This window comes from Gossypium hirsutum, chromosome D05, assembly GCF_007990345.1.
Source record: "Gossypium hirsutum isolate 1008001.06 chromosome D05, Gossypium_hirsutum_v2.1, whole genome shotgun sequence".
NCBI classification, from domain to species: Eukaryota; Viridiplantae; Streptophyta; class Magnoliopsida; order Malvales; family Malvaceae; genus Gossypium; species Gossypium hirsutum.
In genome coordinates this window covers 28,756,598-28,783,606 of record NC_053441.1, presented here as the reverse complement: position 1 = coordinate 28,783,606, position 27,009 = coordinate 28,756,598, and the positions used below count along the sequence as shown (strand labels likewise).

General features: G+C 35.0%; 2 protein-coding genes and 1 long non-coding RNA gene across 3 annotated transcripts; 2 read left to right on the top strand and 1 right to left on the bottom strand.

The window, feature by feature from the left end:
• Positions 1-12,110: 12,110 nt before the first annotated feature.
• Positions 12,111-13,021, bottom strand: LOC107903095 (uncharacterized). Its single transcript, XM_016829148.2, has 2 exons — positions 12,714-13,021; positions 12,111-12,550 (listed from the first exon to the last, which is right to left on the bottom strand). The coding sequence occupies exons 1-2, from the start codon at positions 12,939-12,941 to the stop codon at positions 12,359-12,361; spliced, it is 420 nt and encodes a 139-aa protein (XP_016684637.1). The 5' UTR covers positions 12,942-13,021; the 3' UTR covers positions 12,111-12,358.
• Positions 13,022-18,965: 5,944 nt separating this feature from the next.
• On the top strand, positions 18,966-25,254 carry LOC107904804 (DNA-directed RNA polymerases I and III subunit RPAC2). The gene is made up of 3 exons (XM_016831294.2): positions 18,966-19,071; positions 24,822-24,898; positions 24,978-25,254. Exons 1-3 carry the CDS (start codon positions 19,040-19,042, stop codon positions 25,151-25,153), a joined length of 285 nt encoding a protein of 94 aa, XP_016686783.1. The 5' UTR covers positions 18,966-19,039; the 3' UTR covers positions 25,154-25,254.
• Positions 25,255-25,359: 105 nt separating this feature from the next.
• On the top strand, positions 25,360-26,710 carry LOC121217925 (uncharacterized). Its single transcript, XR_005914183.1, has 2 exons — positions 25,360-25,592; positions 26,522-26,710. It is a non-coding gene; the product is annotated as an uncharacterized lncRNA (long non-coding RNA).
• The last annotated feature ends 299 nt before the right edge of the window (positions 26,711-27,009 follow it).

Genomic DNA, 27,009 nt, shown 5'->3' with positions numbered 1-27,009 from the left:
TATGTTGTGTCCTAACGCGTTGGATATGACACGTTGTTTTCCCAAGATGAGGATTTTTTTCTAAAAATTAATAAAGGTAGTATTTTGCATTTAGATTTGAGAAAGTCGTGCCCTAACTTACTAGGTTTCGATTTTCACAATGAATCTAAATATGTGAATATTTCCAAACTCAAGTTTTAAACGATCTCGGGAATTAAAAAAGATCGTGTCCTAACTTACTGAATATGATGCCTTTTTCTCGATTAACGTGAAATATTCTTCTTTTCCCAAAATTTTCAACATTTTAATACAAGGATCGTATTTTTTAATTCTTCAAAGTTTTCAATTTTCGACATTAAGACGTTAACTAATCGACTAGGTATTAATTTTGGGCGTTACGAGGGTGCTAATCCTTCCTCGTACGTAACCGACTCCCTAACCTATTTTTTTGAATTTCGTGGACCAAACTCGTTGTTTTAATAAAATCAAATCGTTTATTAAAAACAACCACTTTTCGAGGTGATCCGATCACACTTCATCAAAAAGGTTCGGTGGCGACTCCCGTATTTGTTTTCATTTTTCAAAACCAAAGTTGATGCCGTTCTGACAAAAAATGGTGTCAACAGCTTAGCGACTCCATTGGGGAACAAAAAAGAGAGTCAAGCCAAGTGTTGATTACTTTTTGTCTTTTTGTCGAAAATTGAGAATTTGATTTAAATTTACGATCATTTCATTGCATTTCATTCGTCTTTATTACAATCATTGTGGTTTTATAATTATAATGTTTGTTTAAGTTTTGAAATATCTCTGTACATTGCATTGCATGACCGCTGGTCACACCCTCTTAAGTGGGAGTGAGAAACTACACCTTCGTGAGGTTTTCACCTCCGTATGGGATAGTGGATCACTTTCGGGATACATCCGTACCTATGTCTTCGTGAGATTTTCATCTCCGTGCAGCCATAGGGAAATGTATTCCCCTGAATTGAACTCAGTCCGTATGAGCCTATAATGGGTGAGGATCGAAGAATCTGCTGGTTCGGGTACCTTTACTTTAGAACTAAACCACATGTAGTGAACCTAAGAGCTTACCCTAGGAAGAACCACTTCAAACCCCTAGTGGTCACCTAAATAGGTGCTCTTTTGTTTCTTTCTTGCTTGTTTTTGCTTTGTACTAACCTGCTTTCTTTCGTTTTGGCTATGATTGCATTGCATTTTCATCATAGAAAAGTGGTGTTGATTCAAATTTGATTGCTAAATAGAAAAGCTTGTCATGGAAAATGAATTTCTTGATAAAGTGGAATATAATGCGACTGCCCAAATATGGTCTGATCAAGCACAATGAGAGAAGGCTGAAAGGTCATGGAGGAATACACGACTTTACTTCGTTGCTCGAGGATTCAAGTTGACAAAGATTATTCTAGAGTCGCCAACATCTCGACCTTTTGAAAAGAAGCTAATGAGCATCACGAGGATAAGTAAGCAATGGGTCGTGGCTCGAATCAAACAAAAAGGAGATAGTAGAGACAAATTTTGGAAAATTCACAAGATTTGATCCTAGCACCCATATATGAAGAAGGAGATCAATGTCTTCGCTTGGAATATGAGGGCAAAACCGCATATGTAATCTATTTTAAGTAAAGAAATTTGTCTTCTAAAAAAGTTATTCTAATGTAATTGGGTTCAGAATCAATACCTCTTTTTATCTTTGCATTCATTCATTTGCATTACATTGCATCATATGCATTAGATTTTCACAAAAGGACCCTAATTCGGTAAAATTATTTCAGTTATCCTGGAAACTAACAAAAATTTGCCAACTAGATATCATTACGGTACTCGCCGCAAAACCAAAGAAATGGATCAGAGACTAGAGAGAGTAGAGCAATTACAAGAACAGATCCAAGCTCAGATGCAAGAACAACTAGAAAAGATCCAACAAGACATGCAAGAATCCTAAATGAGCTTGATGAGCCAGTTAGCACAGCTATCGGCTAGAGATAAAAAGAAAAAACTTGTAGTCAATTATGGGGATGAATATGAAGACCTTGACTATCCCCTAAGTTTTACCCCAATAAGCGTCCAGGCCCAACCCGACGCGCATCTACAATGGGCGCCCACTACTAACAGACCCCAACGATATCAGGCCAGCCCCTCGGTGCCAATGAACTACCCGACAGGCTCAGGTTCCAATCCAAGGAACGACCCAACCAATCTTGTAGTTCCTGATGGTAGAAGCAAGGGTAGAACTACCAAAGCAACTCGAAGATCGGTATAGGTGGTTGGAAGAAAAACTCAAAGCAATGGAGAATGTTGATTACCATTGCGGGGTTAACACCAAGGATCTAAGTTTGGTCCCAGATCTAGTACTCCCGCTGAAATTCAAGGCTCCAGAATTCAAAAAACATAATGGGACTAGTTGTCCTGAAGCTCACAAATCACAATATTCTGTCGAAGAATGACAGGATCCATTGATAATGATCAACTGTTAATTCATTGCTTCCAAGATAGTCTGATCGGGTCGGCTGTCAAATGGTACCACGAGTTGAGCCGTGCCGACATCCACTCATGGAAAGACTTGGCACAGGCTTTCATGAAGCAACATGGCCACGTGACAGCCATGGCAACTAATAGAATTACACTGTAGAATATGGAAAATAAGCAAAGTGAGAGCTTCAGGCAATATGCCCAGAGGTGGAAAGCGGTAGCAACACAAGTCCAACCACCTCTTCTGGAAAAAGAAACCACGGTGCTTTTCATCAACACTCTAAAAGCCCCATTCATTAACCACATGTTGGGAAGTGCTACCATGAGCTTCTCAGATATGGTAATATCTGGCGAGATGATTGAAAATGCCATAAGAAGTGGGAAGATAGATACGGGAGAGAGCGTCAAAAGATCAACCCCAAAGAACAAAGAAAGTGAAGTGAATAACCTGTGCATTCTAAATCGGTCACTGTAGGCCAACCGGGGGATGTGACTATCTGTTCAAAGGAGTTCTTCGAAGAAGTCTAGGGCCTAGAAGGAATGTTGAAGGAATTTGAATGTTAATGCCGTATCCAAAGAAGGACTAGAGAAGAGAATTTATCAGGCGTTTACCCTTACACACTTGGGGGTGTTTTGAACAATGGGACTGTGGAAGAGGTCCCTATTTTTTTAAACCTCACTTAGAGTAATGTCTAAAACATGCTTATTGCTCTAAGCCTAGGAGCAATAAGAATCCTTTTGTGAGATAGGCTTATGTTCAATGTCATTATTTCAATAAAATGCATCTTTGTTCTCATTTAGTGCAAATATTCTTTTATTGTTTCCATTTCATTCATAATCATACTATACAGGTAAATATTCTCAGATTCTCTTATTCTTTGGATATACTTTTATCCCTATAACAGGTCTCCAGATATCAATGATATGAGCGACACTACTATTGACTCAGAACCTCCTTTTGAGCAGGATATGTGTCTAGATTAAACCTCAAGACTTTGGAGATAACTGAGACTGTAGCTTATCCCCTGATTTTTTAAAGACGGGAGAATAAGATTTTACCTTACACAGAACCCATGAAAGTCATGGCCTTTCTCTATGTGGGGCACAGATGTCATAGGGTTGATCTCACCTAAGGTTTCTGACGGTTATCTTTATGGTCCTTAATTACCTCACTAAATAGGCAGAAGCTACTTTATATGCCAATGTCGCAAAGTCAACAGTCTGCGAACTTTTGAAAAATCATATGTCAGTATGAAATGCCAAAAAAGAGCACATCTGAAAATGTACTAAAATTGAACAACGGCACGATTTCAGAAGTTTGCAGTCTGTTCAAAGTTAACATGTTTCGCCCCAAAATGCACGGCACAATGGGAGCAAAAAAAAAAAGGAAAACTGCTACCGAGGTAACATATTGGCTTATCGTAGTTTTTTCTCATTGGGGTCAAGATCCTTTCTCTCCGAGTGTTGGATTAGATCCCAATTGAAAAGAAATGTTCAAAGTTATCCGTCTGGGTCAAATGCACCAAAAATAAAAGACGCGAACTCACCAAAGAATGTTCGCCCTAGAGAGTTCCATGAAGGGTACCTAGCATTGAAGAAGATCCTCTACATACAAAAGGACTTTAGAAGAAAGAGGATATCAAACTGAAAAGAACCTTATGTAGAAGGCTTTATTTGGAGATGTGTTAACTTCGACCGGAAAGGATAGCAAGGACTTACCTGATCCTACGAGTTCGAATTCAACCAAAGAATGTTAAAAAAAAACAAACAAAAAAAGAAGAAAAGAAAAGAAAAGAAGAAAAGGAAAATAAAAAGAAAAAGGAGAGGCCAAGGTGAAAACCCACAAAGGGCGCCTTGAGACCAAAGGGGTTTTGGATTAAAAACCCAGGAATGGGTAGTTCAAATTTTGATCAAAGGTGGGGCATGCGGTAGCCTTGTCCTCTCTGAATTAATAAGAAGGAGAGAAGCTACATCTCGGGCCACCAACAAATTCTTTTAGGACTTCTAGACACATATCAAGTTCAAAAGGGTCTTCAAGAAGCTTATGCAGAGAAGCTCATGCTGCGATATCTGGGGCACCTGCTTTCATCTTATTCATTTCGTATTTTAGCAAAATTTGCTATCTTGATTATTTATTTCGAGCTTTTTTCTCAATAAAATTCCATCTTGTCCATTGTGATAATCCTTTTCATCTTATTCATTTTGAATCTTAGCAAAATTTTCTATCCTGATTAATTTATTTGTTTAGAGCTCTGCTCTCAATAAAATTTCATCTTTCCCATTGTGATAATCTTTTTCAAGCATTTTTCATTGAAATAAAGATTAATGAGCTGTTAATATTCAAGCAAAAGGAGTTTTGCATATTACTCTTAAAGTTTTTAAATACTACAGGAACTTGAAACAGGACTATTATTTAGAGCACACCAAGTTTAAAACGTGAAATGTCTAAGAAGGAAAGTCTAAATTAAGACTATCTATTCGAATTTTGTTGTCAAAACATTGGTTGAACAAAAAGACAAGATGTCATGTTGGTGACAAGGCTTCAATGAACAAACAAGCAATGATCACCAAGTGATAAGAAGAGGTATTCTCGGAGAAGAAAATTTTGCAATTGTGCATAAACATTTGGTACGACACCTTGGGAATGGTGTAAGGCAAAAAAGATTCACATCCTGTATCCTCGAATTACAGCAGGAAAGGATTGAGAAAGAGCCAGCTCTTATACTCTTAAATTACAGTGGGAGGAAGATGGTTCAAATTTTATGTCCCAAATTACAGTGGACTGAGGCTTGAAGATCACAGCGATTAAACCTTGAAGATTACAGTGAGGCAATCCGATTAAGTAAGAGATGGGTGTTACCAACCGAACAAGATAGCGTTCTGGCATGTTGGTAATAGAACCTTGATGAAGAACGAGGAATGACAACCCAAACATTAAAAATGGATCATTCTCATGACATTCTGCATTCATGCAAATATCATTCATACACATCTAGTTAGGAAATTTTGATTCATTCCGATTATAATATTCTAAACACTAGGCATAAATAGGTCCATGAAATGGATTTTGCAGGTCATGTTCCCCAGAGAATAGATCAATGGAGTTACCCATACCCCTGAAGTTGCAGTGGGATGGATTGAAGTCATCATATCAAGTCCTATCTCCCTGAGCAGCAGTGGAATAGGTTGAAGATTACAGATCCTATCTCCTTAAGCAGTAGTGGAGTAGGTTAGAGATAACAGATCTTATCTCCCTAAATAGTAGTGGAGCAGATCGAAGACGGCGAATCTTATCTTCCCGAGATAGTGGAAAGCAGATTTAAGCCACCAGTCATATCTCCCTGAGCAGCAGTGGACTAGGTTGAAGATTGTAAATCCTATCTCCCTGAACTTGCAGTGGAGTGGATTAAAACCACAGATCTTATCTCTCTGAAGTTGCAGTAGATCAGATTGCATCCAGTCTTATCTCCCTGAAGTTGCAGTGGAGCAGACGAAAGAAATCAATCCTATCTCCCTAAAGTTGCAGTGGAGCGGATTAAAACAACATATCTTATCTCTCTGAAGTTGCAGTAGAGGAGATCGCATCCAGTCTTATCTCCCTGAAGTTGCAGTGGAGCAGACAAAAGAAACTAATCCTATCTCTCTGAAGTTGCAGTGGAGCGGATTAAAACCACAGATCTTATCTCTTTGAAGTTACAGTAAAGTATATCACATCCAATCTTATCTCCCTGAAGTTGCAGTGGAGCAGACGAAATAAACTAATCCTATCTCCCTGAAATTGAAGTGGAGCAGATTAAAACCACAGATCTTATCTCTCTGAAGTTGCAGTAGAACAGATCGCATCAAGTCTTATCTCCCTAAGCAGTAGTGGAGCAGACAGAAGAAACCAATCCTATCTCCCTGAAGTTGCAGTGGAGTGGATTAAAACCACATATCTTATCTCTCTGAAGTTGCAGTAGAGCAGATCGCATCCAATCCTATCTCTCTGAGGATGTAGTGGAGTGGACTAAAACCACAAATCTCGTCCTCCTAAAGTTGCAGCAGAGTGGATCGAAGCAATAAGACACAGTGGACTGGAATGGAGCTACTAAAAAAAGAGAAGAATCGAAGAAGTCAATATTTGGCGAGACCGGGCAAAATTGGTCTTTCTTAGTCTTTGCTCTGTTATCGTTACACGACAACAAGCAAAGAGGGGCAGCTGTACAAGCCCATTTTTTGCCCACCCCAAAACCCAAATTTCTACAGGCCAAATTCCTAAGCCACATAGCCTAAATTAAACCCAAACTAACCCAAATTGAAACCTAGACCAACAAGCCCAAAAACAACTAAAACATTTCAGCAAAAGAAACTAATCCCTAACCCTAGGGCGCCGCAGCCTTTGCTGCTCCCATGTGCGCCCTCGACGCGGACACCGCCTGAGGTCTGCTACCGCCAGCCACCCTTACACCAAAATAGAAGCTTTCCGTCTCCGTTGACCTCGCCAGAACCTGCAAGCAACATAAAAAAAGAAATAGGAGCAGCATCAAGAGCAGAAACAGTGAAAAAATATAAAAAAATTGATATTTCGGCTTTAAAAAGCCCAGAAAAACGATGTAATAGGGGGATTTCAATGGAGAATACAAAAAAACATTGCTGAATCAATAAAAATGAAAATCTTTGAAGAAAGGTTCTTATTTCCTTTTTTCATTCGGTCTCCGAATTTATTTATTTATTTTGTTTTTTTTTCTGTTTTTTAAAGCACACACACACACACACACACACACATATATATAAGATAAAAAAGGGGAAAAGTCGAGAGGGGTCCTTACCTGCGCCGTCGCCGGACCTAAATCGGAAAAGGGGAGGGGTTGAGGCCTCTCCTCTTCGATTTTAGAGATTGAAAACCCATATTCGGGTTCATATTGGAACACGGGCAAAGGGAGGGTTTCCTCACACCGCGTCGGCCTTTGGCCACGGTGACCACGCGGCGAACCGCTGTTGAGTTTGCTGGTGGAATTTGGAGGGCCCAAAAATGGGTGTTTATTTTTGTTTTATTTTATTTTTTTGAATCTGTTAAAACAAAGCTAGGTTTTTAGGGTTTCTTTTTTGAAGATTTTAGAAACGGCGCGTTTTCCCCCCATAACCCGGGTGTCAACCCGACCCGCAACCCAGGATCTGCGTGTTTCCATATTAATGGGATATTTTCGCGTGAGATCCTTCCGCTTTTGCTTCTTAATGCAATCTGGTCCCTTTTGTTTCTTTAATTTAGCTGTATAACTTTATTTTTGTTTCATTTTAGCCCTGATCAAAGTAATGCGTTTTGAAGGGAGGGATATATGCCCTTCTGGTCCCTTTCCTTTCACGCGTGTTGTGATTTGGTCCTTTTAGTGTTTTTCTTTTTTAATTTCGACACTAAACTTTGTTTATTTTTATTTTAATCCCTAATCTGTTATTGTAATCATTTTTCTACTAAATTAATTATTTAAATATTTTTAATGCTATCATTATTAATTTTGTATTAGCATTTATCATCATCATCATCATTATTATTATTATTATTATTAATTATTATCATTATTAGTTTTATTTGCCCTTTTATTTATTCGTTAACATATTGAATAGTTTTGTTTTTTTAGGTTTATTTTTATTCTATAAATATATATCTATATATATGCATTATGCTTGTACATATATTTTTATAATTTATTTATGCATACATACAAACGCATTTTTATTTTATAATATATGTCTATATATATCTATATATCTTTTATTATTTTCCTATATACATATACATACATACATACATGTATCTTTTATATTTATAATTTCTAAAATATGTATATATACACATATATTTTATAATGCATATCTGATCGTACATACACACTTTTTTTATAACGTATATACTTATATTTTATCTATTTTTTGTATTTTATAATCTATATACCTATATATGTAAATATTTATGCTTTTATATTTTATAATCCATATACATATCTTTTATTTATTTTCCTCATTTATTTATTTACTTGTATGTCCGTTATTATTATTTATTATGCTTTAGAATTTTTATTTGTTTATTACTCGTTATTGTATATACGTGATTGATTTTATTTATATACATGTGACTTCTTATTTATTGTCTTTGGTTTTTACTTGTATTATTTTTACTTACATCATTATCATTGTTATTCCATTACACCCATTTTTATTTAGATTTCAAGAAAGAAATTTTAAAAATATAAGTAACTCTCAGTATTTGGGATCTTTGAGAGAATTGAGCCCTAACGTATTGGGTTTCGATTTTCTTCGTTGAATCTAAATAATCGAGATTACTTCTTTAAGGATGATAAAAGACTCATTATCGGGGATTCAATATGTTGTGTCCTAACGCGTTGGATATGACACGTTGTTTTCCCGAGATGAGGATTTTTTTCTAAAAATTAATAAAGGCAGTATTTTGCATTTAGATTTGAGAAAGTCGTGCCCTAACTTACTGGGTTTCGATTTTCACAATGAATCTAAATACGTGAATATTTCAAAACTCAAGTTTTAAACGATATCGAGAATTAAAAAAGATCGTGTCCTAACTTACTAGATATGATGCTTTTTTCTCGATTAACGTGAAATATTATTATTTTCCCAAAATTTTTAACATTTTAATACAAGGATCGTATTTTTTAATTCTTCAAAGTTTTCAATTTTCGACATTAAGACGTTAACTAATTGCCTAGGTACCAATTTTGGGCGTTACGAGGGTGTTAATCCTTCCTCGTACGTAATCGACTCCCGAACCCATTTTTTCTAATTTCGTGGACCAAACTCGTTGTTTTAATAAAATCAAATCGTTTATTAAAAATAACCACTTTTCGAGGTGATCCGATCACACCTCATCAAAAAGGATCGGTGGCGACTCCCGTTTTCGTTTTCATTTTTCAAAACCCAAGTTGACCCCGTTCTGACAAAAAATGGTGTCAACAGTTGTAATCTACTTGTGCCTTGTCCTCTTTGTCCCTTGGAACTCCTCTTTCAATTTGTCCCAAGCCTACTTTGGTGTCTCTCAGGCCATAATCCTGGTGAAGATGACATCTAACACACAATTTTGAATGCAAGACATGGTTTTATGCCTTTTTGTTCTTTCATCAGCATGTTGCCTGATTTGAGCCACTGTTGGATTGGCTCTAAGTGGAGCTGGTTCAACATCTGTGTTGACCACTTCCCATAGATCAAATGCCTGCAGGTAGGTCTTCATTTTGACCACCCAAATGTTAAAGCCTTCTCCATTGAAAACTGGTGGTGCAGCTGATGAGAAGCTTGATGAACCCATCGATTTTAAAGTTTACTTGTTACAGGTCCACCGAGACAAGAGCTCTAGATACCAATTGTTGGTGTTAGAGACAGCAAGCAAGCTGGTTCAACCTTTGCTTGAACGGCAAGACTCGTGACTTGGTGAAGAAACAAAGTAAAAACTTGAATAAGAACAGAACAAAATTGAAGGCAAAGAAAAATGGAGAGTATATGGATGAAAAACAAGTTGATTTCTCATTAACAACCAAATAAGGCATTAAGCCATTACATATATCAGTCAAGTTGATCAAAGCAAACAAATTTTCACCTAAACAACTACCTAACACCACTAAGTTACATTGAAACTTGCTAATTTAACTTGTACATGTTGCTTTGCTGAATTTTCAGTCAATCAACACCTAATTACATCAAGATACAGTCACCAACTAGGTTCAAATCTAACTAGATTACAAAATGATCATTTGAGTAACAAAATGAAAACAAACAGAACAGTAGCATCGTGCTTCAGCTGCTGCAAAGCTTGGCTCGATTACATGTACTGCTCCTTGCTGCATGAGCTGCATGGATGCCAAACTTCAACACTACAGCCAAATTCGATTTCCCATGTTGTCCAAGGGGCACCGATTTGCTTCTCCAATCGTTGAACCAACTCACCTTGCACCGATTGCCTTGACTGCCAAAGCATTGCCGCTACCATATGTTCTTCATAGAAGCTTTGTTGCTTCGATTAGTTGCTCTTGCAAATTGTTGTAATCTCCTTGTGGCAACCAAATTGGATAATTCTTCATTGCCAGTCTGTCGCACCGATAGTCTCAAGTACTAGCAACCAAAATTCTTCAAATCTTTGCCTTCTATTTGCTACTGCCGTTGTGCTCCATTTAGCTGCTGCTTTGCTCCAGTAATTGTTGCCGCAAGTTTGTTCAAAGTATCCCCATCCCCTTCAAGATCCGTTGTCGTTTTCTCGTTCAGTTCTACCGTCAAATTGTTGCCTGTTACTTTGCTCCTCTTCGTCAACCAGCTTGCTACCGTTTTACTTCTCTAATTCAGATGGCGTTCGTTCGCCTTTATGTTGCTGCTGGGGTTTGGCCTTTAATTGGCTTTCAATCAGCCAAAAAAAATTGTTGGAGTTATCGATCAAAAATTGGTTGCTCATTGTTTGTCTTATGACGTGCCTTACTTCTTTTAATTTTCACTAGCAAGATTAATCTATTAGTTGATGCATTGTTTGAGTAAAATTGAAATTACTCGTGGTTAGGCTTCATTAGTTAGAGTAAGTACTAAAAGGAATTGACTTGATTTAGATTTATATTGTTTAATTTAGGATTAATTTAATTTGAATTCATGCATGATTAACTTGTCAGTTTTGATTTAAAGATGAGTTGTTAGGTTGACGATTATTTGTAGCATATGGTTATTAATTAGTAAATTCGGATTAAGGATAGAAATTAGTTATTGTTAATTAGGTTACATTAAATTTTTTTTTAAGATTAAAACTAGACTAATGGCTATCCAAATGATAACTTAGGATTATTTTTAACGACGTCGTATAATTTTCTCTTGAAGCGAAAGAGTTGAGCGAATTGTGGAAAGTGAAAATTGTGGAGGATTCCTTGCTTCTAAGTATCGAATGCTTAGATATTTCCGTTTGCAATCACTAAATTTTTATTGTCCGGTTAATTTAATGCATGCCTTCGTAATACTTATTCATGAAATTGATTTAAGTTGGTTTTGATTGTGCCTATAAATTATTTTTACCATTGTAAAACTAATGTGTCGGAATCTTTTGAACATAGTCGGCATGCCCCGTGGAGTATAAGCAACTATGTGTGTGAAACTAGTTTGGCACCTAGATGTGGCGTGTACTCAATTGGCAAGTCTCCTAACAGCTAGAGGCATAGGTTCCACAAGTAATTTATTTTGCAAAGATCTCAACACCTATGGGCGTCAAGCTAGAGGCAATATCGGATGTGGACTTTGTGAGCATGAGATCTCATTACAAGGTACTTCTAGATTGCCTTTTTTTTTCCCTCTAACAAGGGAATAGGTTTGACTTCTGGACTCAGTTGTGAGCAAAACTTTCAAATTGATGGACTCCATTGCCTCTGCCCGGTCAAACTCTTTAATTATTAATAGCTTGATCAGAACAAATTAGATTAGATTGAATTAAATAGAATGAAGAATTGTGTATAATTTGAGAGGAGATTGGGCGAAGAAAAAAGAGTAAATAGAGTAGAATCCATTTCTTGTCATGATGTTTGGAGAGGTAAGCTCTTTTTAATTTTAAATTTGGCTTATCAAAGTTGTTTTGTTTTAGAGCTATGACATATATAAAATAAATTAAGAGAAGATGCATATATTTTTTAATTACTTTTTCTTTTATCAATCATAGAAATAACGATTTTATCACCAACAGAAAAGGAAACAAACTAAGCACACATGGCAATCTTTTATTGCTGGCTGTCAAATTTATTTAAATATAGTATTACATAATACAAAAGAAAATAGTAGTAGTGCAAACTATTTTATTTTGTTTGGACAGCCTCACCACCACACACAGATTGCCTAGATACGATAGACAGCAATTAATCAAAGCAAAGCTAGATTAATTAGGCACGGAACTGGCGAGGATATTGGCGGTTAATACTTGACCTTCAATACTTGCCCATGCGGTGTATCCAAAACCGGCTGTATCAGTAATCCGATCTTCGCTCTTGCCGCCGTGGCCGGATGTAAGATTGTTTGCAACTTGTCCCCAATCAATAGGGTCATTAATTCGGAACATCTTAGTAGAGACCTACAATTGATAAATGAATGGATTATCATATATGCTGTAATATATTTTATTTTTTAAAAGAAATAGTTAAGCTTTAATATAATTACCATGTGAAAAAAGTGAAGTCAGTCTGATGCTATACCAAGGGAAAGAATTAATTAGAAACTGAGAGATTAATATTTACCTGATTATCAGAGGTCCAAAAAATTATCCACCTGAGGCAACGACCGACTTTATACACAAGAGCTCCGTTCAGATAGATGACTGGCATAGTCTGCGTAAAAGTTGTTGTATGTGGATTCTCGATCGTTCCCGCTGCAGTTTCGTAGTTCGAAAAAGTCAATACTAGATTCTGGCCAGCACCAGCACCATTTGTAATAGTGCACTCAGTGGTAGCAGTAGTAGAAGCCATTTGTAGTTGGTTTATACAAATTTCAGCTATATACTGAGTCTGATTTTTTATTTGCTTGTCTTGTGCTTCATGCAGGGTTCCATACACACATATTTATAGCATAAAATAATCAAGCCAAGGAGGTTATAGTTATTTAGCTTGAGCCAAGTCAATAAGATTTTATTAATTAACCAAGGTTATGACTTCATCGAGAGTTCTAACTACATTTATATCCTTATTACTATAAAACTGTTGTCCTTGCTTTTCCTTTTCTTTCAATTCATTGTCCCGAAAACAAACAATATGCTTTTTCCATAACATAAATCTATATATTCATATGATTAAGCTGCCCTCCTATCTATTGAAAATGAAAAGGGTAAAATGGCATTCACATCCCTATAACCATCAAACCTTTGTCTTTTTCTTTTTCAGGTTCATTGCATCGAAATGATGCACTCATTAAGGTGGATCTCCTCCCCCACCCTCCCACCCAATTTTATACAATCAATGTCATTTTTAAATATCGTGACTAGAATTTCAATATATAACATGGTTAGCAGCATTCTTAATTTTGTGTAAGATTTTCACTAAATCTTGACATGGTTAAGATTACAACTATTAATCATTGCTCAATATTTATTTGTGTATTTATTTATTAATCCCCTTGTTCTTTTTAAATTTGGTATTGTCTTGTTATGTGTTTATTTTATTATTGTTATTATTGTTATTATTCATTGTTTTTTTTAGTATATTTGTATTAAAGTGATCTATGTTATGTGATCATTGTCATTATATATGCTATGATCTGTTTATTAATACACTCGTATTGTAGTCATTCGTTACCTTAATATTTTATTAGTGTATCATTTTAAATACTATGTTAATTTTAACCCAAGCATAAAAGGAAAATTTCAAAATAAGGCAAAATTTTATATTTGGGAGCTTCGAAAGATTGTTCCCTTACTTACGGGGTTTCGAGTTTTTCGATAAATCCGAATATACGAACCTTTTTTTAAATAAAAAACACAATTTTTTAAATTATCTCGGGAATTAAAAAAGATCGTGTTTCAACTTACGGAATATGACTTCTTCTCTAAAACCGAGATAATCAAAAATTTCTAAAAAGAAAAAAAAACTTTCGGTGTTTATTCTTGTTTAAAAGAAAATAGATAAATAAATAAAACTTTCGGTGTTTATTCTCGTTTCGAGATTTAAGATATTGTGTCCTACCTCACGGGATATAATTTTTTTTCTCGATTGACGTGAAATACGCCATTTTCTAAAATTTTAAGTGATTTTAACAAAGGGATCGTATTTTAAATCTCTTCAAAATTTTTAATTTTCGACATTAAGACATTAATTGATCAATTAGGTACCAATTTTGGGCGTTACGATGGTGCTAATCCTTTCCCGTACGTAACCAACTCCCGAACCCGTTTTTCTGAATTTCGTAGACTAAAATTGTTATTTTAATAAATTAAATTTTTACGAGGTGACCCGATCACACCTCATAAAAATGATTGGTGGCGACTCCCATTTTTGTTTTCAAAATAAAAGTCGACCCCTTTTGTTTCAAAAAATGGTTTCGACAGCTTGGCAACTCCGCGGGGGACAAAAATAAGAGAGTCAAGCCAGAAATTGATTATTTCTTGTCTTTTTGTCGAAAGTTGATAATTTGGTTTAAAGTTATGATCCTTTTGTTACATTTCATTTTCATGGGCTGGGACATTTTGTTGGCTTTATTTGTTCAAGTTTCTCGATATATTTTTGCATGTTGCATTTGCATAACCGTCCAGTTATACCCTTTTAAGTGGGAGTGAGAAACTATTCCTTCGTGAGGTTTTCACCTCCGTATAGGATAATGGATCGCTTTCGGGATACATCTGTACCTATGTCTTCATGAGATTTTCATCTTCGTATAGTCATAGGGAAATGTATTCCCCTAAACTGAACTCGGTCCGTATGAGCCTATAATGGGTGAGGATCAAGGAATCTGCTGGCTCAGGTACCCTTTCTTTAGAACCAAACCACAAATAGTGAACCATAAGAGCCTACCCTAAATAGAACTGCACCGAACCACTAGTGGTTGACCGAGTAGGTACCCTGTTTATTATTTCTTACTTACTTTAAATTTTAGTCTTGTATAAAATGTACCGAGTTGTTTTGTTTTGATTGTGTTTGCATGACATTTTCATCATAAAAAAAGGTGTCGATTCACGTTCAATTACTAAATGAAGAGCTTGTCATGGAGAACAAATTTCTAGATAAAGTGAAAGATAATGCGGTTGTTCGAATATGGTCAAAGAAAACACAACTAGAGAAAGGTGATAGTTTGACGGAGGGGTACGAATCAGAACTATGAGACTTCACTCGTATCAGCGTGACTCAAAACAATCTTCAGGAGTTGAACAAAATATGGGTCCAATGGGATGATGAAGTCAAGCAGTTATTTTACTGTAATTATGGTGATCTACATTATCTACTCGATATCAAGTTGGACAAATACTGGCTCAATTTTGGAATTTCGCCTATAGTTGTTTTACCTTTGGGAAGGTACTTTTGGTGCCGTCAGGAGTATACAGCCTTGCTTTGTTGCCCGAGGATTCAAGCTGACAAAGCCTATTCTAGAGCCGTCAATGTCCTGACTTTCGTAAAGAAGTTAATGAGCATCACGGGAATGAGTGAGCAATGGGTCATGGCTCGGATAAAGCAAAAAGAAGAAAGAAAGTGTATCCATTGGAAAAGTTTGCGAGATTCGATTTTGACACACCCTGATATGAAGAAAAGGGTCGATGTTTTTGCTTTAAGCATTTACGGGCTGATTATTTTCCCTAAAGCGCTAGGACATGTAGATGAGGCAGTTTTAGACTTGTTTGACCGACTTGATAAGAGGGTCACGCCTGTCCCAGCAATTTTGGCTGAAACATTCATCGAATGTGCGCAACTCTTACTAGCTTGGTTTCACAGCCACTTTTGGAAAATAGACAAAGTTTCTTATCGGGTATTCTACGAGAGCTATTCTCCATTGAAAGAATTAATGGCTACACTGAGGCGAGACGACATCTCGGAGGAAAAATGGACAGCTATCCTCCAAAATCTCCAAGACGAAGATGTCGAATGGAGAGCCCCTTGGATGATCCCCGATAATTAAATTTCAAAGCAAGATAATTAAAACAAACAGATTAGTATAATAAATTTATTTATTTATTTAAATTCCAAAATTATTATTTTAGAAACTTTTTAAAATTTCAACTTTCTTTATATTTTCTTTAGATTTTTTTTAAAATATAAATTTTGAAATTTTATTAATATTTTGATTTTTTGGAATTTATTTTATAATTTTTATTGAGAGAAAACAAATTTGTTCATTTTCAAATTTGTCAGAGACTAAAGAGATATTTCCATCAATTTGTTATTCCAATTGTAAAATGCAAACTCGAAACTCTTATTCGAGTTGACTCGAATAACTTAAATAAATTAACTCAAAATTTAACCTTTTTTTATTTTTTCAAATCAAATTTTACTTGCCTTAATATTTCCACAATGCCATCTTTGCCAAAGCCCGCCACGGGCCTATCTTGAACTATGCAGGGAATTAATTGAGTCAAATATGTGCTTAGAAACTAGAAGACTTCTAGCCTTCGACTTGTACACTGCCAAATTAAAACTAACTCGAGTCTGATTTTCACGAACACAGTGCCCTAACTTTTCAAAACCTGCATCCAAAAGAGAACCTCTCTTCAACGAAACGATCATACATTTTTCCCTCCTATGACCAAGTTGCCTCCACTCCAAACGAGTTGACTTCGACTCCGTAACAGACGTTGGATGTCTGATTTCACTGGTCTATGTAGAACCTTCCAGAATATAAAAACTGTCAATTCTTTTACCTTTTAACAAAATGGGAGCTCCACGAAATACTTTAATGTCGCTCGACTTGATGTTGATTCTGCATCCTTTCAAGTCTAAAATACTTAAGGAGATGAGATTCTTTCGTAAATTAGGTACATACCTGATATTTGAGAGTGTCCTAATCATCCCATCGTGTATCTTAATTTTAATAGTACCAATACCAATTACCTTACTAGATGAATCGTTTCCCATGCACACAAATCCACCTTCAACCGAACTGTATGTGCAAAACCATTTCTATTGGGACACATGTGGAAAGAACATCCCGAATCTAGGATCCACTTGGGCGTGAGCTTGGAGTTATCGCTCGTTGACACTAACAAAAAATCATCACCACTTTCATTGGCCAAATTAGCACCAACTACATCTTCCTCGTTACTCTCAATAGCTCTTTTATTTTGAAGTTTATAACAATCTGCTTTGACGTGACCTAACTTTTTACAATACCGACACCTTTTGTCTCTTTTCTTTGATGCTACCAAAACGAAAGCTTGCCTATCTGCCTTGCTATCCAAACCAAACTCATTGTCGAGTTTGTCTCTACTCAACAAATGACTCTTTACATCTTCAAACGAGAGTTTGTCTTTGTCATAAATCAGGGTCTCCCTGAAAGACTTGTATAAAGCGGTTAAAGAGCACAATAATAGTATAGTCTGATCTTCATCGTCAATATGAACCTCAACGTTCTTTAAATCACTCAAAAGAGTAATGAATTGACTCATGTGATCTCTAAGAAGCTCACATTTGTTCATGTGAAACATAAATAGACGTTGTTTCAATACTAAACGGTTAGCCAGAGACTTAGTCGCATATAGAGTTTCTAACCTTTTCCACAATGCGGATGAGGTATTCTTCATCAATACCTCCTGCAATATCGTATTCGCGAGGCACAACTAGATTGTAGATGAGGCCTTTTCATCAAGCTCTTCCTATTCTATTTGATTTAGATTCTCAGGCTTTTTCCCGGTAACAACCTTTTTCAAGCCGGTTTGAACTAGAATTTCCATCATCCGAACTTGCCACAGATTGAAATTTATCTCACCATCGAACTTCTCAATTTCAAACCTTGTTATTGCCATCTTTGAATGGGTTGATCTATGAAAATTGAACTGGCTCTAATACCACTTGTTGGAATCGACCCGATTAAGCAACAAGTAAAAAAATAGCGAAATAAATTGAGAAATTAAACACACAAATTTAACGTGGAAAAACCTCTTCAAAGATGATAAAAAACCACAGGAAAAAATAATTTTACTATAATGGCAAAAGAACAAAGAGTATAAAAAATGGAGATAAAAACTAAACCCCAAAAACTAGAAAACTAAGAACCCTCAAAACGTAAACACAAAATTCTCTAAATGTGTTATGAGTTCTAATCTCTAATGGATGTATTTTCTAAGGTTGTAAAAGTGCCCATTTATAGACTAAATTCATAGGTCAAATAATAATAAAATAATCTAGACTAATCAGAGTTTGATTGAAACAAATAAACAGAGTTTAACTGAAAGATTATTTCTCAAATTTGACTGAAATAGGAGTCATACTCAACAAGTGAAATAATGGTCATCTTATTGAATAAGTATTTCCTTCAACCAAACAAAGAATTAGTTTACCATTCAATAAATCAAGGACAATATTCCATTCCTAGCCAAACATGGGTTTAGTTATTCACATCTTTGAATCCACGTACAAAATATCAAACTATTGATAATTCCTTACTCCCTTGCATTAGCTATGAATTCAGCCTTTGGCCAACTTCCATAATCATATCACCTTTTATGTAAAAATTCCATACACATCACCCTCTTAGTTACAATTGAAATCCTAAAGCATCAGTTATTTTGTCAAAAGTGAATCAATTTCAAACGAAGGCATTCAGTAATTTCACCTTTCTTGGATTAATCCTAAATAGAATTGCATGTTTTTTGCTAACGAAGTTGAATCCCTAAAATCATCCAAAACTTACACTTCAAATGCCCTTTTTTTTGTCTTTCTTTTACATTCCTCACAACCTCTAATTCTCAACTTAACCACCCTGCATTTGTGCCCTAACTCATTGACCCCACTTGAAGACACTAACCATCAATAAATGGCTCACCTGCTATACAAAGCCCCTTGTTGTAAGATTAACTTCCTTAGCACCCTCAAAAACAACACTAAAGGCCCTACTATACCTCTTGAACATAACAAATATCCAACTGTCGTAAATGAAAAGACCCATCTTCAACTCCAATAAAAGGTGAGCCCTTAGCACTTGCTCTGCTTTTATCTCTTACCTTCTATCTAATCTCACCTTTTTTAGTTTTCTCCATTCTCTCATCCTTCTCAAATTGTTACTTTCTTGGTATTTCCCTATTCTTGGTTGCTTTGTTTACAAGTGTGCTTCCTTTCAATTGATTAGTTGCTTTACTGGGTTCAATTATTTCTTGTAATAATTTTTCATGCCAATTTCAATTTCTTCTTATTTTACTTGTTCACACGCCTCTCTTGGGTTTCCCTTTATTGGGTTTTGTTTTAAGTTTCAGAGGGAATATGGGTTTTTTGGGTACATATTTTTCAGAGAGCTAGATGTATGAGAGAATATGGGTTTTTTGGGTACATATTTTTTCTTTCCATAATCATATCGCCTTCCATAACCAAACTGAGAGCTAGATGTATAAGAGATTATGGGTTCAGTTTTCCCTTGATTATTTATATTTGAATGATCGTATTGAAAACTGTGTGCTTATTGAGAGGTTTGGAACATGTGTTTTTTGATATAATTGATTATGGTGAAAGAGCATGTTCATCAGCAAGGAGATCATTCATGGAGCTCAAATTTTACTTTACTTTTATTACCAATTAAAACCACACCATACACCATCTTTTAAATATTGAAGCTATACATTAAAAAAAAATTAGTTCCATTTTTTTGTATTTGTGTTTGTACAAAATGGTCTTTTTGGGGGTTTTGTTTGATAGATTTAATGTGGTAAAATATATATATTCTCTTACACTGTAAATTTTATATGTTTTTTTGTTTGATACCGAAATGACTGGTTGTGACAATCTATGAAGTTCGATTTTCTTTTTATCAAATGTGTGATGTACGCGTATTGATTTTGCCATGTTTGTAGCCACATTTGCTCTGTACTTGGTAAAAATAGAATCTCTTTTGAGGGATATTTACTAAATAGTCTACTTGGTATCGGCTTTGAGAGAGACATACCCTTTTCCTATTTTTGTTAGTTACTGGAACTAATTTTCTAACTTTTAGGGCATGTTTGGTTTGCTGTAATTGAATAGAGCTATAATGGAATAGAACTGTAATAGTAATTCAATTGTTTGGTTGAATGGAATGGAATAGAACTGTAATAGTATTCTTGTGTTTGGTTGAATGGAATGATGTCGTAATAGCATAAGGAAAAAAATTAAAATTACTAGAATACCCTTAGCAAAATTTTTTAGGTAAATGATTATTGGTATTGTTATTAAATTTTAATAAAATTATTAATATAAATAATAAATAATTTAATCATATTTTAACATAATTATTATTAAATATAATTTAATAAAATATATAATAATATAAAAATAATATATAATCTACTTTATTATTTTTAAACCGCAATACATATTTAATGTGCTAAAATATCATTATTGAAACAAATAATTTAATTATTCTACAATAAAAAAATATTAGAAGTAATAAATAACTTGAGAATTATATTTTGCATAAACATAATATTCATATATTAACATAACTTGAGAATTATATTTTGCATAAAACTCATCCTCTGGGGCTTAGCGAAACATCATATTATATTTAGACAAAAGCTGAGATTGGTTACAACAAAACCAAGAAAGAAGTTCCTAGGGCAATCACAAACGCAACAGCAATAGTGGCAATTTAGTTAACAGAAAAGGCTTGCATCTTCTTGTTAATAATTCAATATTTAATTAAAAAATCTGTTGTTTGATATAATGAATTCAATGACAAGAATCAAATCAATAGCCATAAAACAATTACAAGATACAACACTGTCCTATAATTACAACAGCTAGCCAAAGGATCAAAACCCTCTGGTTGAACCTTGCCAAACCTCAACAGCTTGCTGATCCTTACGGGTTACAAACATCTTGTTTCCACCAAATGCCAAGTTGGTTACCTTCAAGCCTCCCATTTCCTTCACTCTCCCCATCACATTCTTCCTAAAATGATGTTTCCCCATTTTCATTATTTTAGAATTAGAGGAAGACAAACGAAAATGATGTTCCCCATTTTCATTATTTTAGAAGTTTGTACAAATTCAGGGTCAAACTGTTGGCATTTGAATACTGTCCACTAACTTGTGAACAGTAAAGTGATTCCTAGAAGACATGATTTCCACCATCCTGAAATAATACTATGCAGACACTACAGAACTACCATGAAGATTATAAACAGGAAAGTGTCTCAACACATTCATGGTATTAGCACAAAACTTTTTCAATAGTACCTTCGTCCAATGTGTTTATGCCTAATTAATGCGGCTTCCAACCAATGTGTTAGTATCTATATCTTACAAATTTAGAAGAGAAAATACTTGTGCATATGACGTATCTTTTTATTAGATAAATAAAGTAAAAACCAACCTGATAGTTACCATCACCTTGAACCTTATTCTCAACCAGACCATACAATTGCAACCTGAATGATAAAATAATTAGTCCTAAATTTAAAATGCTATTAAAATCAAACATTCACAAGAAGGAAGAATATAACCAAATAACATTACTGCAAAAGTATTTCTTTTAAGAAAAGGGAGAAGTGGAGATGCATTTTGGTAAAACAACTCAATCAGATAATATTTTGGCTAAAGATACCGTTGAAAAACGGTTGAGGAAAGGGAAAAAAAGGCAATTACTTTACCAAAATGGATCCCAGGGAAAAAAGAGCAACTACTTTACCAAAATGGATCCTAATACAAGAGTTCAAATATTTTACAAATTTACAAGAAAAAATCCTAAACAAGTAATTTATCACTGTACTTTAAAAAGGAAAAAAGGAATAAGGTGCAAAGCCCCCCAACAACAACCAGTGGAGAACTAGGGTGATAAAGTTAATTGCCACAAAATAACAGAATAAAAAAAATAAACCAAGATGCCATTAGCTATATAAAGGAAAATTTCAATCCAAACCTATCAAGCAGCCTTTGATGGTCAGATGTCTCTTCATCAACTGATGGTATTACTGCATTAATTTTGGGTACATGCTGCACAATGCAAATCACCAAATTAGCAATGTCAATTCTCATCCAACCCATTGTTATTGGGTTAAAGGTTAAGAAATCACATCCATATGCACAAATAGAATTTTGCCTTTATTAGTTACATCCATATAAGGTAGTGGCAAATGTTGAAACACCTCAAGGAGTGCCAACTTACTAAACACTACAAATGCTAAATTCATGTGAAGAAAATATATCAAAGGAGTTAAATTCAGCATGTGATAAATAGAAATCTTTCCATTCCCAAAGTATTGTGTACCAAAAGCATAAACCAACTCAACTAAATTTCATGACATTCATCAGAAAGTTTGGTAATAAATTCGCAAAAAATTACACTGATCAATTAAATTAAACATGTTAAGCACCTACTTTTTTTTCAATCGTGGGGAAAAAAGAAAATCCTAACTAAAAACACAATGACTTCATCAAAATTATGATAAAGATAAAATCAACTAGATTTTGAAAGCAAATTATGTGGCAAGTGATCTTCCACTACCATGTGGTAACTTCAGTTAAAAATAACAAGAAAATCCTTCAAATCCTAATAAATAACACAACTTTCCAAGACTTGTACTCACAGGAATAGCAACCATGTCATTCAACCTCTTCTCTACTTGACCATCAAGATCAGATGACTGGTCTATTATATCAATACGTAACATATCTTCACCAAGAGAAATTTTGTCACCCATGCTAGAGGTGCCACCTTGTTCACATCTACTTAGGAAAGAATCATCTAAATCGCACTTCCCCTGATTAACTTCATTTCTGTGTCCCTGGTTATGATCTATGGTTTTTTTGGTCATCTTCATTATCTACACAATTCAACACTTTTACATTAATAAAAGCCAATATAATAACTGAGTCAGAATGGCAACTTCCGAAGTTCCACTATCAGGACTATGTCGCCTTCCTGTAAGGCCAGCCCAATCTTGAGCAAGAATGGAATCTTGGTTAGGATTGTTAAATTCGGATGCCTCTGCAGTAGTAACTCGTGAAAGTTCCTCTTGAAACGCATGTGCAATAATCGCATCATTCTCTCTACATTTACAAGTTCAGGTTCATGATAACCCTCTCTAATATACCTAGTTTGACTACTGTCTTTTTCATACTGAGTAACACTTCGACTGGCACCAGAGTAGTTAAATACACAAACTTGTAGGTCTTGGAGACCCCATCAAACAACATCAGGATATAAATCACATGTAAGCATTATTAAAACTTCAAAGGTTTAATACACAAACTTGTAGGTCTTGGAGACCCCATCGAACAACATCACAGATTATTGAATTAAATACCATTAGTTTTGCCTGCATATCTCTAAATATAGCATGCTTCAAAGGTTCCAAACTTCAATCTTTCTTTTCTCATTCCAACAAAAACTCATTTAATGTTCTAGGTTTCCATCAAATTTACGAAAACTTCCAATATCAGAAACTTTAAGGGATAATTTTTAAAAAGAAGAAAAAAAATGATTGAACAATGAATGAACAAAGAATCAGAAAAAAATGGTAAAATTGGAGATTAAAAATAGAATCTTGAAATTAAAAAAACGAAATGAAATTTAATCTGAAAAAAAAAGATAAGTAAATAATTAAAAAATACCTGAAATAAAATGATAGAAGCGAATGAAGAGAAACGTAAGCATGGAGGAGAAGCCGAAGCCAAAGCTAAGACCTTTGGCAGGAAGAAGATGAAGGCGAATCAATTTGGCTTGATTTGGGGATATGAAATCGATGGAAAATTTTTGGGAGAAGAAGACAGTCTATTTTGGTCTCAAAATGTGAAGAAGAAAACGGTGATAGCTATTCCAAGCTAAAACCCCTGAATACCTATTACAGCTGCTGAGGGAATAAGGGTGTAATAGCAAAACCCCCGAATCAGTAAACAGTGAACCAAACGATGGAATAGGGCTGTAATTACTATAAAGCGGGAATAGGCAAGGAATGGAATGGCTATTCATGCCAACCAAACATGTTTGGTTGGGTGTATTGGCATAGCCATTACACCCCTAATCGTGGGCCCCACTCAATACATTGTTTGGTTGGGTGTATTAGCCTAATACGGGTCTTTACATTACTGATCTAATCCCCAAATTCCACCGATTTCCAATCCTTTCCTTGTGCTCAGTTTAAGTCCGGATTGAGTTTTGGTCCCTGTTTTACCCTCCTGATTCACGCTTCTATCTTACCCAAAATCCACCATCTTCTGTTTCTTCCTTCTACCTTTCTTTTCCACTCTCCTCACCTTTCTTCTTACCTTTCTATCTCCACCGATTCACGCTTCTACCTTTTTGTCTTACCTCTCTTTGGCGTCACAACTGGACTTCGAACACCGATCAGAAAGTAGCCTCCTTCTCACGTTTTCCGTTCCTCTCCATCGGTGAAATGTGTTCTGTCCATTGGAACCGATAAGGAAGATACAACCTTATTTTTTATTTAAAAATATGTTTTCCCAATGATTATTGGATTCAATTTCATCCTTTTAATAGTTTTGTTTCTTGGTTTGGAGATTTAGAAATTGGATTAAAGGAAACAATGGAACACGGGTCTTTCACTGATAATAGTGCTGCCACTTTTTCTTTAACTGATGAGGATCATACCATAGCTAACGCTGTTAGATTCAATTTGAATCAAGAGTCAATTCACTCACCTCTGTTTTTGGCCTTGATTCATGCTGGGTTTTCTTTGTTTTAAGTGATTGTATTGAAAGTGGAAGCTATCATTTTTATGTTGTGCAGCCCAAGAGTTACATTCTGTGGCTACAGTATTCCTCATCCTTCAGAGGCTCGAGTTAATATTAGAGTTCAAACCACTGGTAAACTCAATATAACACTTTTTTCAAGTACTTTGGTTGGGTTCAAGTTCCTTTAGTTGTTCTATGTGAAAATTTGCAGGTGATCCAGCAAGAGAGGTATTGAAAGATGCATGTCAAAATCTGATGTTGATGTGTAGGAATGTGAGGTGCACTTTTGACAAGGCTGTTGAAGATTTTAAAGCAAGCAATGCTGTGAAGGCTATGAAAATTGATTCACAAGACAGTAGTGGTGATGATTCAGAAGAGAGTGAATGAAAATGATTTCCTACCATCTATCTTTCACATCTTAAGACTATCATGTGGTCATTAGCTCAATCTAAATTACTTCTTTTTGTTATCATATCAAAAGCTTTTCGTTTGATATCTCACTTATCATCAACTATTTTCATTAGATTTGCAAACTAGAGTTGCCTATGCAAGCTATTCGGTTTACCTGCTTGCACAAACCTATTTATATTTAAGGAATGAGTTAGGGAGAATACAATAGCATGTTGTTAGCATCCACTATTTCAGGCTGTGGGGATTTTCTATTTGGTTTCATCAAGTTCGAAGTTGTTTCTCCTGGCTTCGACAAATGTGGTATGGATCTCCAACAGCGCTTTTGAACTCTGATTATCTTCTTGGGAGCGTCCTCAGCCTGCTTGCTAGCCTGCATTAAGCATCGATAAACATCAACTCAACCATTTTGTAACAGGTAAATGCAGAAATCATATCTATTCCTTGAGTTATCAATTACAAATTCTGGGATTACTGTGCATATGCTCCACAATCAAATATAACAACAATACACAATATTCTTATGCACATTTCCGCACAAACTATAATATTTCATGTCTTCTACATTAAGATTGCCTCACGGTGGTTTGAACACTTCTAAAACCAAAACAGAACCACACAATCAACTAACTGAATGATTGAGTTTCGGTTTGCATTTGTTTTCCAGAACCTATAAAATCTTTCACTGCTTGCTAGAAACCTCTGAAGTTATTTGAAATTGTGTTTAACTTCATTGGGCTCATTGCTTCGGTTGTCTCTTCCGATACCAAATCATTATACATTTGTTTCTTCCATTGACAGAGCTCCTAACTCAACAAATAACCAGTAGTTTCCAACCAGTATGACACTGTCTACCAATATAAATATTTCCTCCTTAGTGATTATAGTGAGGGGCATATTTGTTGTCAATGTCCAGCTTTGATGCAACATGCTAATGTGGAAAATAAATAAAACAAAGAGGACATATGATAGGGCACTATGTGAAGATTGTTTTAAAAAGTATGATCTAGATGTAAGATATGTTTTTTAATAGCTGCCATATCTTCCTTTACTAACTCAACTTTGTTGTTTAAATCAGTTTATTGCCCAATTGTTCAATTAAGAAAAATAATGTGCTATGTTAGTGCTGAGGCAATGGGATGTCGTCCATATACTTTGGGTGGAATTGCAATAATAATTTTATTGTCTGTAGTAGTTTGTATTGATGATCTTTTTTCAGTTTCATGTTGTCCCTGAATTGTTCTCAAGTCATAGTACCATTACTTGTGTAATAGTTACATAAGTCATATATTATTATTCTGACCACTGTTGTTCCAGTAAATTGATGTTCTATGTGGAATTTTGTAGGTATTGGACTGTTAGCTACCGATTTGCTCCAGACATAAATCGTTGGCAAGCTGAAGCTGTAGTTGCAATTCAAGAGGTTTGGTAACTTATCAAACCTTCTAAACTAAAGAAAAATTGTAAGACATATATATGTTCTGTTTTTGTTTTTTTTTTACTCCATAGTAATGTTTGGAGAGTTATATTTTGCAAGTGGTGATGTAGTAAGTTGATTTTTATTGGTATATTTAATTTGAATTTAGGATCGAATTTCTTAAGTTGATGTAGTTCGAAAATTTTAATCGAATTTTTAAAAATTGGAACATTAGATATAATCAAGTAAAGAACTTGATTAAAAAACAAATATTCAATATATTAAAATTGGATCAGTAGATATAATACAATGAATAAATTGTAAGGTGATTAAAATTGAATGAATAAATTAGAAAAATTTTATTAAAAATAAAACTAATTAAATGTGTATATTCATATACACCGCATTAATTAAAAAT